This window comes from Schistocerca americana, chromosome 2 (genome assembly GCF_021461395.2).
Source record: "Schistocerca americana isolate TAMUIC-IGC-003095 chromosome 2, iqSchAmer2.1, whole genome shotgun sequence".
NCBI lineage: Eukaryota > Metazoa > Arthropoda > Insecta > Orthoptera > Acrididae > Schistocerca > Schistocerca americana.
The window spans coordinates 844,235,436-844,252,451 of record NC_060120.1 but is presented as its reverse complement, the minus strand read 5'-3'; the positions used below and the strand labels follow the sequence as shown (position 1 = coordinate 844,252,451).

At 42.5% G+C, this 17,016-nt stretch overlaps 1 protein-coding gene across 1 annotated transcript in view; it reads left to right on the top strand.

Moving 5' to 3' along the window:
* LOC124595048 (dehydrogenase/reductase SDR family member 11-like) overlaps positions 1-16,289 on the top strand; it is a 46,221-nt gene extending 29,932 nt beyond the window's left edge. The window contains exons 4-6 of the mRNA XM_047133612.1: positions 2,802-2,931; positions 6,370-6,516; positions 16,055-16,289. Coding sequence (XP_046989568.1) covers positions 2,802-2,931; positions 6,370-6,516; positions 16,055-16,096 — 319 coding nt within the window. The 3' untranslated portion in view covers positions 16,097-16,289. The remainder of the gene's footprint in view (positions 1-2,801; positions 2,932-6,369; positions 6,517-16,054) is intronic.
* The last annotated feature ends 727 nt before the right edge of the window (positions 16,290-17,016 follow it).

The window sequence follows — 17,016 nt, the reverse complement described above, 5'->3', positions numbered from 1 at the left end:
CACAAAAAGCAAACGAACTTCTTCTCCATGGCAACGCAAGGCCCCACACACATCTGGGCACCCGACAGGAGCTCACAGAACTTCTTTGGAGTGTTTTTACAAACGTCATAAATGACATATCATTTAGTTAAAACTTAACAGCTACTTGAAACACACTGGTAAATCACTTACAACTGACACCGCAAATATTGCGCAAATGGAAAGTGCAATTGCTGTGCGGTTTTCAAATGGTTCAAATGGCTCTGAGCACTGTGCGACTTAACTTCTGAGGTCATCAGTCGCCTAGAACTTAGAACTAATTAAACCTAACTAACCTAAGGACATCACACACATCCATGCCCGAGGCAGGATTCGAACCTGCGACCGTAGCGGTCGCTCGGCTCCAGACTGTAGCGCCTAGAACCGCACGGCCACTAAGAGGTTTTCACACAGTGGGTTCGTAGTCGGTGTCTTGCATTGTCAGCCCATAAACAGATCAAATAATACTTAGAAAGTGTATTTGTCGTGCAAACATACACTTTTTTTAAAATGGAACGATGCCTGTTGACATTAATAAACTAAAAGTAGGGTAAATCAGAATGTCGGTGGTGTTTGTTACAGGATTCTAGTGCGGGGCGTTTATTAGATATCGTATTGCGAAAAGTTTCTACTCCGACACTTGTTTGTGCCATTCGACCGACGTATTTGCTAGGTACGGCGTTTTTATGTTTGCTTATAGTGTGCCTGTGTGTTCCTTGAGTGCACTGCGACTTGCTAGGCAGTGTATGACAGTCCAAATGGTAGTCGTGAGTGGACGATGGGATTTACCAGTACAGAAAAAGTCGGTCTATGGAGAGTGCAGGAACAAAGCATTTCGTTGTTGTACGGTGTATGTGGCAAGATGCCGCACCCAAGACACGTCAACCATCTCGCCAATTATTTATCAGCCTCCTCAACCGCTTACGTCAAAGTGATAGTGTAACACCTAGACAACGTACCAGAAGGAAACAAGTGACGATAGAAGAGGAGGACATTGATGTTCTTGCTGCTATTGCAGTATTGCAGTTTATCCACACGTTACCTCCCGTGCAATCGCACGAGGAAGTGGCATGTGTCAAGCAAGTGTCGTATGCATTCGCCATCGGCGTGGAAACAATTATGAGAATCGTCTTAACTTCTGTGGATGGGCATTTAGACAGGATACTTCATATGTATCACGTATCTTGTTTGGTGACGAAGCCACATTCACTAGTCTTTGACACATGAACTGCCGAAACATGCACTATTGGACTGTTAATAACCCCTACTCGCTTCGTCAGGTGGAACGTCAGCGTCCATGGAATGTAAACGTGTGGTGTGGGATAGCGAACCATCAGGTCAAAGGCCCGTTTTTTATAGTCCGAAAATTGACCGGACACAAGTATCGCAGCCTCCAAACAGACCATTTTCCACGGATGCTAGAATACGTTAATTTGCAGACCAAGAGGAACAAGTGGTACCAACATAATGGCTCTCAAGCCTGTAGTGCACGAAGCACTACAGCATATGTTCACGAACTATTTCCAAATCGTTGGAATAGACGCAGAGGACCTATACCTTGGCCGGCCCGTTCTCCGGATTTGACGCTGTCGATTTTTTTCTGTGGGAGTAAGTTGAAGGACGCTGTCTGCAAGGACGTACCAACTACACCCGATGCTATGCAACACGCGTTACCGCAACCTGCTCGGACATCTCCATTCCAGACTGGAAGCGTGTTTTGTCACTACCGGCGATCGTTTTGAACACAACCTGTGAAGGTCAGTTGTATTGTTACTAGTCAAAATTCACATAACTTGTCTGTGCACTTGCTTTATTCTTTAATGTATGCTACCACATGTATTGTACATATGTCGGTGTGGCAACTTTTCGAAATACGATACCACGCAAAAGACTCATACTAGAATTCTGCAACAAATACCACTGACATTCTAATATATCCTAGTTTTAGTTTTTTAATGTCAATGGGCATCGTTCCATTTAGAAAAGTGTATGTTTGCATAAAAATATACTGTCTAAGTACCATTGCGGTCTGTTAATTGGCTAACAATACGAGCCCCTGATTACCAATCCGTTCTGTGAAAACCGCATGTCAATAGCACTGGTAACTGCAGCTTTTGATATCATTGTAGCTTATTCAGTGAAGATAAGTCTGCATGTACACATGTCGACCTCGTCAAGCGAGCATACTCTTTCATCCTGCTTCGTTTTAGTTACGCCATCGAAATGCCATATTTGCTTTTGTAGAACGTAAAATGGACGAGCCTACGATAGCACAGGAACTTGTGTTTCGGGAAATATGACTATGTGTACTGCATGTGTGAACATACGTTGTTGCAAGCAAATGTTTAGCTTTTTGTCAAATGATATCTGATGTACAACTCCCGTGAAAATGCTGACCACAATCGTCCGTTACAATGTATTGTTTACTCCTACTTGTCCGACGAACACATGACGGCGTTTTATTACATTAACTGAATTTTCCGTCGATGCTTGATAGAACATGACAGACAACAACATTAAACAGGAAAGACTTTTGTGATGTTATGCAAAATATTACTTCTATGCTTATATGGCTTTCAGCTTATTAGGCCATGGTCTGGTGACAACTGAATGTCGCGAAAACGGACAAAATGTCGTGTGAGGCAAGTATATATCGCTCGTACAGATTTAACAGAGCGCCAGAAAAGTGTTTCCTGTGTAATGTTGATTTTCGTTCGCTTCCATGGTCATTGAACGCTAAATGTCAGTGAATAAGTTTTCCTGTCTTCTCTTTGTGTACACAGCGTAGTGGGACACGTGCCGCCAGTTAGCAGCTTCGCAGCGATGTACACGGCGAGCAAGCACGCCGTCAGGACGCTTCTCGAAGGCCTGCGGAAGGACCTGGTCGCCAAGAAGAGCAAGATCCGCGTTGGGGTGAGTCCACAGTCCCAAACAGCTGGCGACAGTGATATCTGAGCGTATAATGTTATTTACATGGAAAGTTACTTAGCACCACAAATTTTTGATGCAGTCGAGACTATGAAGGACGATCAGAATTAGCTGGCAAATAATTTTTTCTCGGAGTGTCAGATTTTACTCTACGCAAAAGTTCTTGAATAATGTCAACTGTTTAAACATATCCACACTTGTTTATTGAAAACTTGGTGGTGTTGCCGAGGTATTTCTAAAGAAACACTGGGCAATAATTTTGACGGGCAGTTCAAAGAAGGGAGCAGGTCAAAGTGCGAAGGTATAGCTAGCATCGGCATTTTAGTTGAGAATAATCGTAGCTCTGTTGCGAAAGAAGCAGAGCACTGAAGCAGAAATCTTTAAGGTAGCGGTACTGAAGGTTAGCTGTTGAGATTCATTGGGAGAGTGCTTAGAAAATGTAGTCCATCAACAAAGGAGGTGGCTTACAAAACACTCGTTCGACCTATACTTGAGTATTGCTCATCAGTGTGGGATCCGTACCAGATCGGTTTGACGGAGGAGATAGAGAAGATCCAAAGAAGAGCGGCGCGTTTCGTCACAGGGTTATTTGGTAACCGTGATAGCGTTACAGATATGTTTAATAAACTCAAGTGGCAGACTCTGCAAAAGAGGCGCTCTGCATCGCGGTGTAGATTGCTCGCCAGGTTTCGAGAGGGTGCGTTTCTGGATGAGGTATCGAATATATTGCTTCCCCCTACTTATACCTCACGAGGAGATCACGAATGTAAAATTAGAGAGATTAGAGCGCGCACGGAGGCTTTCAGACAGTCGTTCTTCCCGCGAACTATACGCGACTGGAACAGGAAAGGGAGGTAATGACAGTGGCACGTAAAGTGCCCTCCGCCACACACCGTTGGGTGGCTTGCGGAGTATAAATGTAAATGTAAATGTAAATCACCGATGGAGGATCGCCATAATTTGCACCAACAACACAGTAACCTCTTCATATGAACCCTTCACATCGCTCCCTCCCATCGAAGAATAAATGATGGACACTCTGCAGTATTCTGCGTCATCTTGCACTATTAGTCGGAGAATAGCAGCAACCTCACTATGGAATTACCGTCCCATGTATAGACCGCCGTCAATAGACCTACACAGACGGCTGCGTTTGGAGTGGGTCTGTGACACGAATCAACAACCGCTGGTGAATAGTGTCGCATGGTCTTCAGAGATGAACCGTGGTTGTGGACTACCCTGGATGACCAAATCGGCGATTATGGCAGGACTCTGGGGAGAGGCCCCAGTAATCCACAGTTTTGTAGAGGCACAAGAGTGTTACTCCTGACTTCATCGTGTGGAGAGCCATCGGTTATGAGTAAGGATCATAGCTAGTAGTGACTGAGGGAATTCTGACGTCACTGCAGTCCATCACGGAGATCCTGCATCTGCACATGTCTATAGACGGAGGTAATATTTTTGAAGTTGAGGGCTTTATCATTCTTTAGTGGTAAAGATAATCTGCATTTTCTGTAGCGTACAGAGTTCATCATAATATTTTTCTGGTTTTAGTCGTAGTAACGCCAAGCGGTCCACCCAGTAATTAAGAGTGTTTTTTCTGAAAATTAACACTGGCTTCAATTATAAACAACTCGACTCATCCAGGGTCACTAGTACCTTATCAAGCCTAAAGCAGCAGGTGTACAGCAAGGTCCACGGAGGCACTGAGGATGCCAGTAACGACTGCTTTCGTCCACACCAACAAACATCACAATGAGAGGCTGTGCGGCTTTTCTTTAATAATGGATGTCACTCAAGTGTCCAGCGTCACGCTGCACAGTGGCTGACGAAGCGTGGCCAGGGCTCAGGGCTACAGAGGATAGGCGGCGCACCCCAGACCCGGGTTCAGGAACTCTCGGCTCTACAAAGCTGCCCAATACCAAGATCGGGTCGAGTTACCTGTGGTGCTCGCCATTTGATACTAACCAAGAGTCACGTGCTGTGACGGGTTGTAACGCTCTGAATTTCTGTAACTTCAAGATCTGAAACTCTTTGCAAGAAAAAGCTGAAAATATTTACATGTCTATACACAGAAGCATTTGTACCTGCTTTCTTCTTCCGTGGCGCCTAAATATAGTTGAAAGGGTGAAATACGGCGAGTCGACAAAAGTGATGGAATAGCGATTTGCACATGTATAGCCGGCCGCGGTGGTCTAGCGGTTCTAGGCGCGTCAGTCTGGAACCGCGCGACTGCTACGGTCGCAGGTTCGAATCCTGCCTCGGGCATGGATGTGTGTGATGTCCTTTGGTTAGTTAAGTTTAAGTAGTTCTAAGTTCTAGGGGACTGATGACCACAGATGTTAAGTCCCATAGTGCTCAGAGCCATTTGAACCATTTTTTGCACATGTATGCAGATGACGGTAGTATGCTGTACACAAGGGATTAAAGCTCAGTGCATTGACGAAGCTGTCATCTGTACGCTGGTGATTCATGTGAAAAAGTTTCCGATGGGACTATGGCAGCATACCATGTAAATATACCAGAAAAATCCTTGTTAGGGATGTTGTTCTGCTCACCCGACACACTGACTTAAATGTCAGTTACGCCGTCAAAGCGTCGACCGTTCCTGTGAATTTCTGCACTCTGTCGTTTCGCGGTAGGTTCGTATTGACAACACCAATTTCTGTCACCCGTAATGATCTTTTCAGAAAAAATGTTGTCAGCGTTTTACATTTCAATCAATTCTGGAAAACGTCTTTCATGTACTTGATTTGGAGATGTTGCTCCATTACTATTTGCGACACAACACCATAGACACAATACTCCAATCTGCCCGCTACTTAACATCGCCTGCTCACAACTAATTTGTCTAATGCGTCTGTTGTTTAAAGTTGTTAGTTGAAGATGACACCGCAGTTAATGCGCTGACGTTGCTTCTACTCTCGGAATAAAATCAGCCTCGTAACTTTTCGGACGGAAAGCATGTGAAGTATTATTCCACATAAATATCTGGCAATGACCACGACAGGAAGTGCAGAAAAATTAGAGCCCAGTGGAGGGTTACCGGGAGCCATCTTCCAATGCACCATTCGCGAATTTATCAGGGAAGGGTAGAAACGAAAGTGGTACCAAAAGTATCCTTTGTCACAAACCATAACGTTGTTTGTGGAGTACAGATGTAGATATGGAAGTAGATTATGGTGGATTTGATGGAATACTTGGATCAACTGTGCGGTAAACTGAACTCCCCTTTCTGTAGTAACACATGTCTGATGCCCTGAATATTATAAGTGTCGATGTTACGTCGACGTACGACCACGACTGACAATGATATTTGATTATAGTTTACTGGAAAATAGCTGCTGTATCTGTTTGGTTTGTAGTTAAACAGTCTTTTTCCACACTAATTATTTAGATCAAAAATATTTTCTCCTTCAACAGGAAGTTTCTCCGGGAATCGTGAGGACTGAGTTCCTGGTCAATATGACGTCGATTACACCCACTGTTTACGACACAGTACCCTGTCTGGAGTCTGAAGACGTGGCGGAGGCTGTTGTCTACATGTTGTCCCAACACCCTCGAGTCCAGGTAAGGTAGTGCAGCCCTTGAATTTTACTTTAGGTTTCGGATACTTTTTCTCCACCATTTGAGATGCTATGGATCGTGAAGAAACATTTGCTAGTAGGCTTATAATACCATCGTGGGTAGCTCTTTGTTTCACTGTATGGTTTATACCATCTGCCTGATCCTGCTTTCCCTTGCCTTAAACCGGCCGCTGTGGCCGAGCGGTTCAAGGCGCCCGCTACGGTCGCAAGTTCGAATCCTGCCTCGGGCATGGATTTGTGTGATGTCCTTGAGTTACTTAGGTTTAAGTACTTTCTAAGTCTAGGTGACTGATGACCTCAGATGTTGAGTTCCATAGTGCTTAGAGCCATTTCAACCTTGCCTGAATTGTAGAGTAACGTTTCTAGTAGATCAGATCCGAGGATGTTCCATTCAAAGTACTGTCATAATGGAGATGCGCAATACGCTATGACTGGTTGTACGTTTCTTGCACGATCAGTAGTAATTCTGGAAAGAACAAAAATTAAGTTTGATTCTCTCCTAGTTTTTTAAATTCTAGCTAAATTTCTTTATTCTGACAGTGGGCCTTTATTTCAGTATACATTACATTTCTAACAAGCATCTCTGAATACACTTTAATTAGGAAGTATGCTTAGCAATCACTTTCTTTTTACCCTTTGGTAAGTGAAATCCCTAAACACAGAGTGGGGTAGGACAAGAAAAGCATGGAAGGGCGAACTCAGAATAGCAGTGTCACTTTAACCATCACATAATATCATGAATAAATAAATACAATAACCACAAATAATTATGACTGACAAGGTAAGGTTAATTAGTTGATTACAGCAATAATCGGCTTTAAAAGATGATTTTATCTCAGCAAGTCACAAAAACAGTGCTAGAGGAAATATAAAACAGTAATTTTTTTTAAAGAAAACTACTTTCCTTATAAAACAGAAGCTGCTCGAAGGACAACATCAAAGATACTTTTAAGACAATTTAAAGAAAGGTCACTTGAGGCGTTCAAAGGATTTTCAGCTTTTTTAAAACTGAAACAGGCCCTTAACACACAAGACGGCAAACATACAGCTAAAATCAGCTTAAAATCTACTGAAAATCAAGTACCAAAACAGAAAAATAGATCAAGGTTGTCCACAAGTAGTGAGTAAGTAAAATCCCAGTTTAAGCTAAAACCAGTAATTACGGTTAAATGATTCGGATATATTCACATAGCATAATAATCAAGACTTAAAAAAAACTTTGCTACCTCAAATTCATAACATGGGCAATAGAAGCACATTCCAAGGGAGATGTACAGCTTCAAGTAAAACTTTAAATAAGTCTCCTTAGACCAGAACTTTAAGTGATATACCCACTACTTATTTTAAAATTTATTAGCAGGTAGCGCGAATGAGGGAACTAAGGCAATCACGGATGCCCCTCAGAGGCAGCCAATAAACATCAAGGCGTTGCGTAACTGTAACACGCAACCACGGTCACTGGAGAACCAGCCACGAAGCTCAGAAGATAAATTACGGCTGTTAACAAACATCACGTAGGTGAAACGTAGGCCAAACAAAGAAGTTAAGGAAATATTAATGGTAACCATCTCGAGAAATGGTCAGCATAAGGCCTTTTAATATTAACCGAATTTCAAAAATTTATCTCTAAGCAAATTTACAAAATATTAAGAATGGGTATTAGTGGCGAGGGTAATGTGTCTTGAATAATTTAGTTGAATACAATTTGATACAAGAAAATTTAGTAACTGCTTAGAGAATGTGACAGTAATTTAGCCAAACGACATGGCAAGTAACCTTGGGTGAAGCAAACAGTTATGTAAGGAAAATGACAAGCTTACCTCTATGAGGTGGTCCTTAATAATTATATCTTACAAGCTATGCTTGATTCTGTGGTATTTAGACAAGGAAATCTGCAACACAATTTTACCACATACGTTAATAACAGGTAATTTCTGTTAAAGCAAACATAATATGAAATAAGAGATTGAATGCAAAATGCTTAAAACAACTTAAGATCAGAATATGAACCACAAAACTTTTGCCACAGCTTATTGACAAAATAATTTTACCATATCAATGGTAAAATCTAACACTGAGGTTAACCACGGAATCTAGCCTTTCACACTGCGTGTAGCCAACACAAATACACTACAATGAAGCTGTCAGTGGTACACAGAAATCACACGCACAATTGTATACATAGCAAAATATTCGACTGATCAGACATATAATCTGAACCAAGAGAGCGTTAGCTCAAATACACTCCTGGAAATTGAAATAAGAACACCGTGAATTCATTGTCCCAGGAAGGGGAAACTTTATTGACACATTCCTGGGGTCAGATACATCACATGATCACACTGACAGAACCACAGGCACATAGACACAGGCAACAGAGCATGCACAATGTCGGCACTAGTACAGTGTATATCCACCTTTCGCAGCAATGCAGGCTGCTATTCTCCCATGGAGACGATCGTAGAGATGCTGGATGTAGTCCTGTGGAACGGCTTGCCATGCCATTTCCACCTGGCGCCTCAGTTGCACCAGCGTTCGTGCTGGACGTGCAGACCGTGTGAGACGACGCTTCATCCAGTCCCAAACATGCTCAATGGGGGATAGATCCGGAGACCTTGCTGGCCAGGGTAGTTGACTTACACCTTCGAGAGCACGTTGGGTGGCACGGGATACATGCGGACGTGCATTGTCCTGTTGGAACAGCAAGTTCCCTTGCCGGTCTAGGAATGGTAGAACGATGGGTTCGATGACGGTTTGGATGTACCGTGCACTATTCAGTGTCCCCTCGACGATCACCAGTGGTGTACGGCCAGTGTAGGAGATCGCTCCCCACACCATGATGCCGGGTGTTGGCCCTGTGTGCCTCGGTCGTATGCAGTCCTGATTGTGGCGCTCACCTGCACGGCGCCAAACACGCATATGACCATCATTGGCACCAAGGCAGAAGCGACTCTCATCGCTGAAGACGACACGTCTCCATTCGTCCCTCCATTCACGCCTGTCGCGACACCACTGGAGGCGGGCTGCACGATGTTGGGGCGTGAGCGGAAGATGGCCTAACGGTGTGCGGGACCGTAGCCCAGCTTCATGGAGACGGTTGCGAATGGTCCTCGCCGATACCCCAGGAGCAACAGTGTCCCTAATTTGCTGGGAAGTGGTGGTGCGGTCCCCTACGGCACTGCGTAGGATCCTACGGTCTTGGCGTGCATCCGCGCGTCGCTGCGGTCCGGTCCCAGGTCGACGGGCACGTGCACCTTCCGCCGACCACTGGCGACAACATCGATGTACTGTGGAGACCTCACGCCCCACGTGTTGAGCAATTCGGCGGTACGTCCACCCGGCCTCCCGCATGCCCACTATACGCCCTCGCTCAAAGTCCGTCAACTGCTCATACGGTTCACGTCCACGCTGTCGCGGCATGCTACCAGTGTTAAAGACTGCGATGGAGCTCCGTATGCCACGGCAAACTGGCTGACACTGACGGCGGCGGTGCACAAATGCTGCGCAGCTAGCGCCATTCGACGGCCAACACCGCGGTTCCTGGTGTGTCCGCTGTGCCGTGCGTGTGATCACAGCCGTCTCGCAGTGTCCGGAGCAAGTATGGTGGGTCTGACACACCGGTGTCAATGTGTTCTTTTTTCCATTTCCAGGAGTGTAAATACGCTCAAACAAATGTTCAGGCAAGCCATCAACAGCAGAGAATAGAGATGGGCGTAGGAGAATTTTGGTGGGTGGGGGTGGGATGGGGGGGGGGGGAGAGCGAGTCAGCGAGTGAGCCGACTAGAGGACATAAAGGGCTGAGTTCTGGACATAGTGGGTCAGTTGGCCGTTATCTCCGTTTATGTCAACACTTGGTGTAACTGGTGAAGTTGGAGTTACAACAATGAGTTGAGTAGATGTCCTTCAGTCCGCGACCGCTGATTTGTCCAGCTTTGATATTCCATGCTGTGCAGGACTGGGTGCTGCGAGGTGCACTGGACATTTGCAGGATTATCAAATAACTGCCACATCGTCCGTTTTTTGATTGTGTAAAACTTCCAACGTTTCGGCCACTATTGCTAGTGGCTCTCATCAGGGTGTTTCTTTTTTTCTCCAGCAGTCATTAGGAAGCAAGTAGACGTAGACAGCGCTGCGTCACAACTGCTGCCCATTTCCCATCCGCCTATTTCCACCAGGGGGAAGCAATAAAGCAAACATCAATGAAGAAGGACTACTTCCATCATCGAAAAGAAATAATGAAAATACCAATAAATGACGTCTACTGCCCCTCCTCCTCATCCTCAGTAGCCTGTCAGATTTCGATAACAGCCTCTTCCATTAGTATGTAAGAACCAAACTTTTACTTGAGGAATGCCACTTGCAGTAGTGACCGAAATGTAGCAAGTTTTACGCAGTGACGGTGCGGTCACAGGTCCACAAGGAATTTACTTATTCAATTAGCTGCTTTATTCTGCAATATAATTAAATAATTCATCTTAGATATCCGATCATACACACAGTTCCTGGCTCTCAATAGCAAACTAGAAAATTAATTCGAATAATATTCTGGACAAAAAGTGACAATCATTTTCAAAAGGAAACTGTATTACAGGGTGCTGTAACCTCTAAGCTCCATCGCTCACAAAAAAAAGCAGCATGCGGAGGAGCCTGACTGTCAAATAACTGATATTCTACATCGATAACATTTTTCAAAAGTAAACAGTGCACGTGGCTTGGCGAGAAAATAATGAAATTTCGACAATTAAAAAGAAACCCTTAGAAAAGTAGTTCTGTTGCTAGTATTGAATAGTCCCTGGAATCATCTAGATAAGCTTGAGATCGACTGCGAGCTCTCGTGAACGTCATCCGGTGACTGAAGTTCAGAGTGTGTTCAGCAACACTTCACAGGCCCATGCCCCAGCTTGGGACATTCGGGCACACAAAGTACAGTGTACACACTCTTTCCTACTCTGTTAACTGCATAGCTAAATTAGTCTTTGTAGACTATACCCGATGCATTTGTTTCGCAAATTTCTCTCGTCAGCTACTATTCTCCATGAATAAACAGTACAATTGTGAGTGTGACATTTACAACCGACAGTGCGGAATGCCAATAATCTTGCAATGGAGTCCTATGTAAACACCATATTGACAATAAATATTATTTTTCACATCAACACTTATCCTGCTTGTACCTAATATTGTCTGGAGTGTAGCCTAGTGTGGAAGTGAAACGTGAACGATAAACCGTTCATAGAAGAGAAACGAGTTTATTTTTAATTTGTGGTGCTGCAGAAGAATCCTGAAGTTCAGATGAGTAAATCAAATAAGTAATGAAGACATGCTGGACCGAAATGGGAAAAGAGAAAAATATGGAACATCTTGACTAAAATAAGGGATCAGTTGATAGGATACTACCTGAAACATCAGGGAACTGTAAGTTTGGTAACTAAAGTGTGTGTGTGTGTGTGTGTGTGTGTGTGTGTGTGTGTGTGTGTGTGTGTGTATGTGAGTGTGTGTGTGGGTGGGTGGGTGCGTGATGGACTGGAAAGGGGGGGGGGGGGAGTTAAAATTGTTGAGAGGCGCCAAGATTTGACTACAGTGAACAGGTTCAAATGGATATCAGTTGCAGCACTTACGCAGAGAGGAAGAGGCGTGCACAGACCAGACTAACGTGAGAGCTGCATCAGTCGTCGAACTGAAGACCATAATAACAATGTTATCTTCAGTGCTCTGAACGAGACTTATTTGGTTAAGCGACTTTAATTGGTGCAGTGACTAAAATCACGACTGAATCTCTAAATAGCAGATCAAATCACCACTTTCTACAGGTATGTCGACATAGCTTACATTCAAGTTGAGTTTTAGGTCATGACTCGAATCTGCGTTATTACCTTGCATCGATAACTGATTCATATACTATAAGGTTGGTGCACGTCGTCGTAGAGTTTTTACATAAGTTTAAAAAAACACAACAGATAGACATAGCAAAGACTTCACTCATCAATAACGTATTTTCCTTCACTATTTACATCACTCTGCTGACGCTGGGGTAATTTTTCTATTCCGCGACTGTAGAAATCACGTGGTTTTGAGCCGAAGAACTCGTCGCGCCATGTTCGGAGCGTATATTCATCCGGAAAGGAAGTTCCTTGGAAGTTGTTTGATAGAGAACGGAAAAGGTGAAAAATGTGAAGGCGCCAGAACAGGTGAAAAAGGTGGGCGCGGAATGACTTGTCCAACCAACTTCTGTGCAGTAAACAGACTACGGGCAGGCATTATCGTGGAGTAACAACACTTTAAACAGTCTTCCTGGTCTTTGGCCTTGGATTGCTTCCGCAAGAGTTTCCTGTTTTTGACAATAAGTGCCAGTAGTTATGGATACACCTCGGGGAAGCAATCGTATGACCTTTTCTGGGTCTACTCTGGTCTATGTACGAAGAGTTGCTGCTTTGTTTGAGCTATCATTCCTTCCTTTTCCTTACGTTGGCATAGCGACACCATTTCTCGTCGTCAGTAACGACGCAGATAGGAATGGTCGGTGTTGTTCGCAAGCCAGTTACTGACGAGCACGCAGAGATGCATATATAGCCACCCGCTGATTTTCGTAATTTTGGCTTATAGCATACATTACCCATACACCAGAATTTTGAGCCTTCCCACTGAATGCAAATGTCGGGCGATGAAAGAATGATAACAGTTCATCACGTTTGCCAGTTCTCGAGTACACTGTCGTGGATCATTGTCGATTAATGCGTTTAGGTCTTGCTGAACGTAGAGAGTCACTAACGTCGAATGATCCCCCTTAAATGGGAAAACCATTTTCTTGCCCTGCTCTGTCGAGTGGCATAATCTCCAACTACGGCGCAAATGTTTGTGATAGCCTCCGGTGCTGTCACCATCTTTTGAAATCAAACACAAAAATATGTCGGAAATGTTCCTATTTCTCTACTTGGCACTCCATTTTGTAGCATCCACAACATCACTAAGTATGTCCAGTTGACGATGACAATGTGTAAACTGATGCAGCTACAGTGAACTACAAATAATATATGACAGTTGATGAATAAACCGACAGCAACCGAAATACTGACGTGCAAAACCAACGTTGACACCGCTTGTAGATCTTAGGCGACGATTCGGGAAATAGTTTGTACCAGTAAACCCGCGATACTGTAAAGAATAGAACTCCCGTATATAAAACAGCTTCAAACGTCTGATTGCTTTAGAAAATGAGTCAATGTGTTAAATATTCTGCGTTAAGGATGTAAACGAGAAAATATTCACAAAAGCTTTGAAATTATACGTCTAAAGTTTGTCGGAAATCATTAAGTAATCACATTATGAAAAACAGATGAGTGTAATCTGAGTAATTTATAAAAGCATCACAATGTTCACACGTAATATCTCCCGAGTTATGTGTCGTACAGTGACATAATTTTGCAAGTGCTTTCAGCAGTATATGGAGGTAATGTTTGCAACACATGTTATCAATAGAATTTGTAGCAAAGAAGTAATAAATTAAAATATCATGCATGATGCTGAAGTTTTACTGCACGAACAACGAAGATATTGTAAGGAATAAACTTGTTTTATTTCATCATTTTGTGAGGGCTGGGGTGTCAGCGAGGAAGACTTACATTAAGATATGAAGTTATGTACGTATAAAGTTTGTTGTACTCTCATTCTCAAATATTGGATAAATACATTCTAACGAGAAGAATACGACAAGTCTCCTAACCTGATTTTCCAGGAACTCCGCTCAGTGGAAGAGGAGTGAAAAGTAACGAATATGTGTCTGGGCTTATTCGTAGATACTCGACTGTTTCTGAGAAAACAAAGGTCAGAATTTCCAGGTTCTTTATGTACCTTGTAGCGAGTAAATGGTTCAACCAAAACTGTGGCATAGTGGCTATCATCCCGGCTTCAAAACCCGATATTTATTTTTGTTTTTCATTATTTTACTAATGTCCGTAGATCATTACCACTCTAATGTTTTCCTGTGCATATTGAAATAATATTGTCCTTTTTCGTCTACTAGTTGCATGTTTGGCGAATGGATTTTAAGAAAATTTAAAAATAAAAGTAACAAATGAATGAGGAATTATTTCAAATTGTTCTCCTGGAAATTTCTGTTGTGTATCCTGATCCATAATCAATTAAAACGCCAATTTTCGGTTAAGTGTTGTGTTATGTCTCGTTTGCCGCAAAATTATTTCCAACATGTGAAATCTTTGGCAGTGTTAACGACATTTCGTTCCCGAGTGAGATTCATACGAATAAATGTCACTTTGGCAAATCCACTTTCGCGCGATGCTTGTGATGTTCTAAATTCCCATGTTTCGGCTGTTTCTATGATCGATATCATCCAAGGGAATGCACCAAATCTTCCTTTCTATGGTCGGTATCATCCAAGGGAATGCACCAAATCTTCCTGAAAAATAAGGATAAGAATAAAAAATAATAATGATCATAAGAATGAAATATCGGAATACCAGAATTTAAAAACATATAACCGCTGAAAATACTATACACACTTATATGAATGTATGAAACTGTAAAACCAAGTTGTAATTTTACAGTTAATATGTCATTGTATCACCTAACTTGATTAGAAACATTCGTATGGGGTAACCTTCTATATGGGGAAATAAATGAAAAAGAAAGAAAAAAGAATAAAAGAAAACAATAATCGGTTTCGAGCACGGGGCGAAAAAATTAGAGGCCCCAACGCAGCTCATAGTGCCACCATTTCGGCTGAGAACATCGTGCGATGTAAAGCATCTAAATTACGTAGAAATCTTTGACCGTCGTTTACTCAGTGAAGACCAAGGAACTACGGATAAATCGAGACACGTTTTCGTTTACTTTGACCCCTCTTCCACTGAACGAAGTTTCTGGGAAATCGGGATATGGCACTTGCCGTGTTCTCCTCGTAAGTAATAGGCGCACCCCGAGTTACGCTGCCTTATGATTTGTTCCGTTTCCACCTACAGTACTTGTCTTACTGTGTTAAACCCTTAACATTAAATTATAGCTCCCAACGTGTAGATTGTGACAGCATATTTATTTTTAAATTCAGTTAATAATTTTATGAAATACTGGAAATCAAATTTTTATTGCCACTGTAATCCGTTCGATAGGCAAGCTGTAACTGTACCCGCACCGTGTTAGTCGCTCAGTAAACAGTTAGTGGCGCTTTGGTTAGGTAAGCCAGCCTGTGACAAACGATAAACTGTAAGCCCCGGTGTTTGGCCATCAGTTGGTTCTAGGCTTTTGCTGTGTGACTTCTTTAGCCCACGATTTGTTAATGATAAAAACGCCAACTTACAGGATGGTTCAGATTCAGTGTTGCTTTGCAGATCCTCCTATATCTCAGTGGGTAGAGACAGCTGGTAAGTCAAAAGGACAATGCATACCACACCTAGTAAAGTACTGGATGTTCAAACTGATCTTCAGGATCAGGATATCTTTATTTTTAGTGTCCTTAAAATCTTTGTAGTAGCCTTGTGAATATCTAAGTGAAACGTTATTTGTTTCAGGTACACGAGGTCATTGTCCACCCTACTGGCAGTACACTGTGACGACGCTATGTATCTCGTCAAACAAACCAGCTGTTATATTTTACATTTATTTGCATGTAATACATGTAACTTAATTCAACTTTCGAACTAAATATTTGTTTCTTTATTAATCTCTTACGTCTGTATTACACTGTAAAAGATCTTTGTCAAATGTATTTTGTAAAAGACGTATCATAAAATTTTTGCTGGTGTACTCCGGCACATTTAATGTATCTCTTACACAAATTTTAACTTAGACCTAGCTTTTGTAAAACGTTTGTCAAAGAAATTACACAGCGTAATAGGGCCTTACTGAAACACTATTTTCTTTATCCATGTAATTTAATTGCATATGTGTCTTAAACGGAATTATTTTACTAGTTTGCATTTTACTAATTCACTGACATTTTTGGGTCACTGTCCGTATTCAAAAAGACGTACAAGGACAAAATATCAGATAAACTGTTATGCGTGTGTTAGAAAACATGAAATGACATGAAAAAATCAACACAAAGTATCTTGCCAAGATTGCTAATACGACGTAAGTGCAAACTGAAAACTATAGGTGAAGTGGCCATAGGCCATCTTGATAAGACAGTATAGAAGGATCTAAAGTGGGAGAAAAACAATGGCAATTACAAGTTCAGACATACCATTAAATAGATTGATACAAAGTATCTTCTCAGTGTTGTTGGCACAAATACTATGCGCAAATTTAAACGATTAGGCAAACAGTATGCCGTAATGAAACGATTTGGACACCACAGTTCGAATGCTGGATAGAACTGCAGATCACATGATCTGTTGGTAATGTAGAGACTTGGCGCATCTTTGACGCACTGATGTGCTACAAATTTCCGGAGGCTACGTCGTATAGATAATGGTGGATACATTAAATGAATGATGAAGACGAACATGAAACCATTACTGCAACAATTATT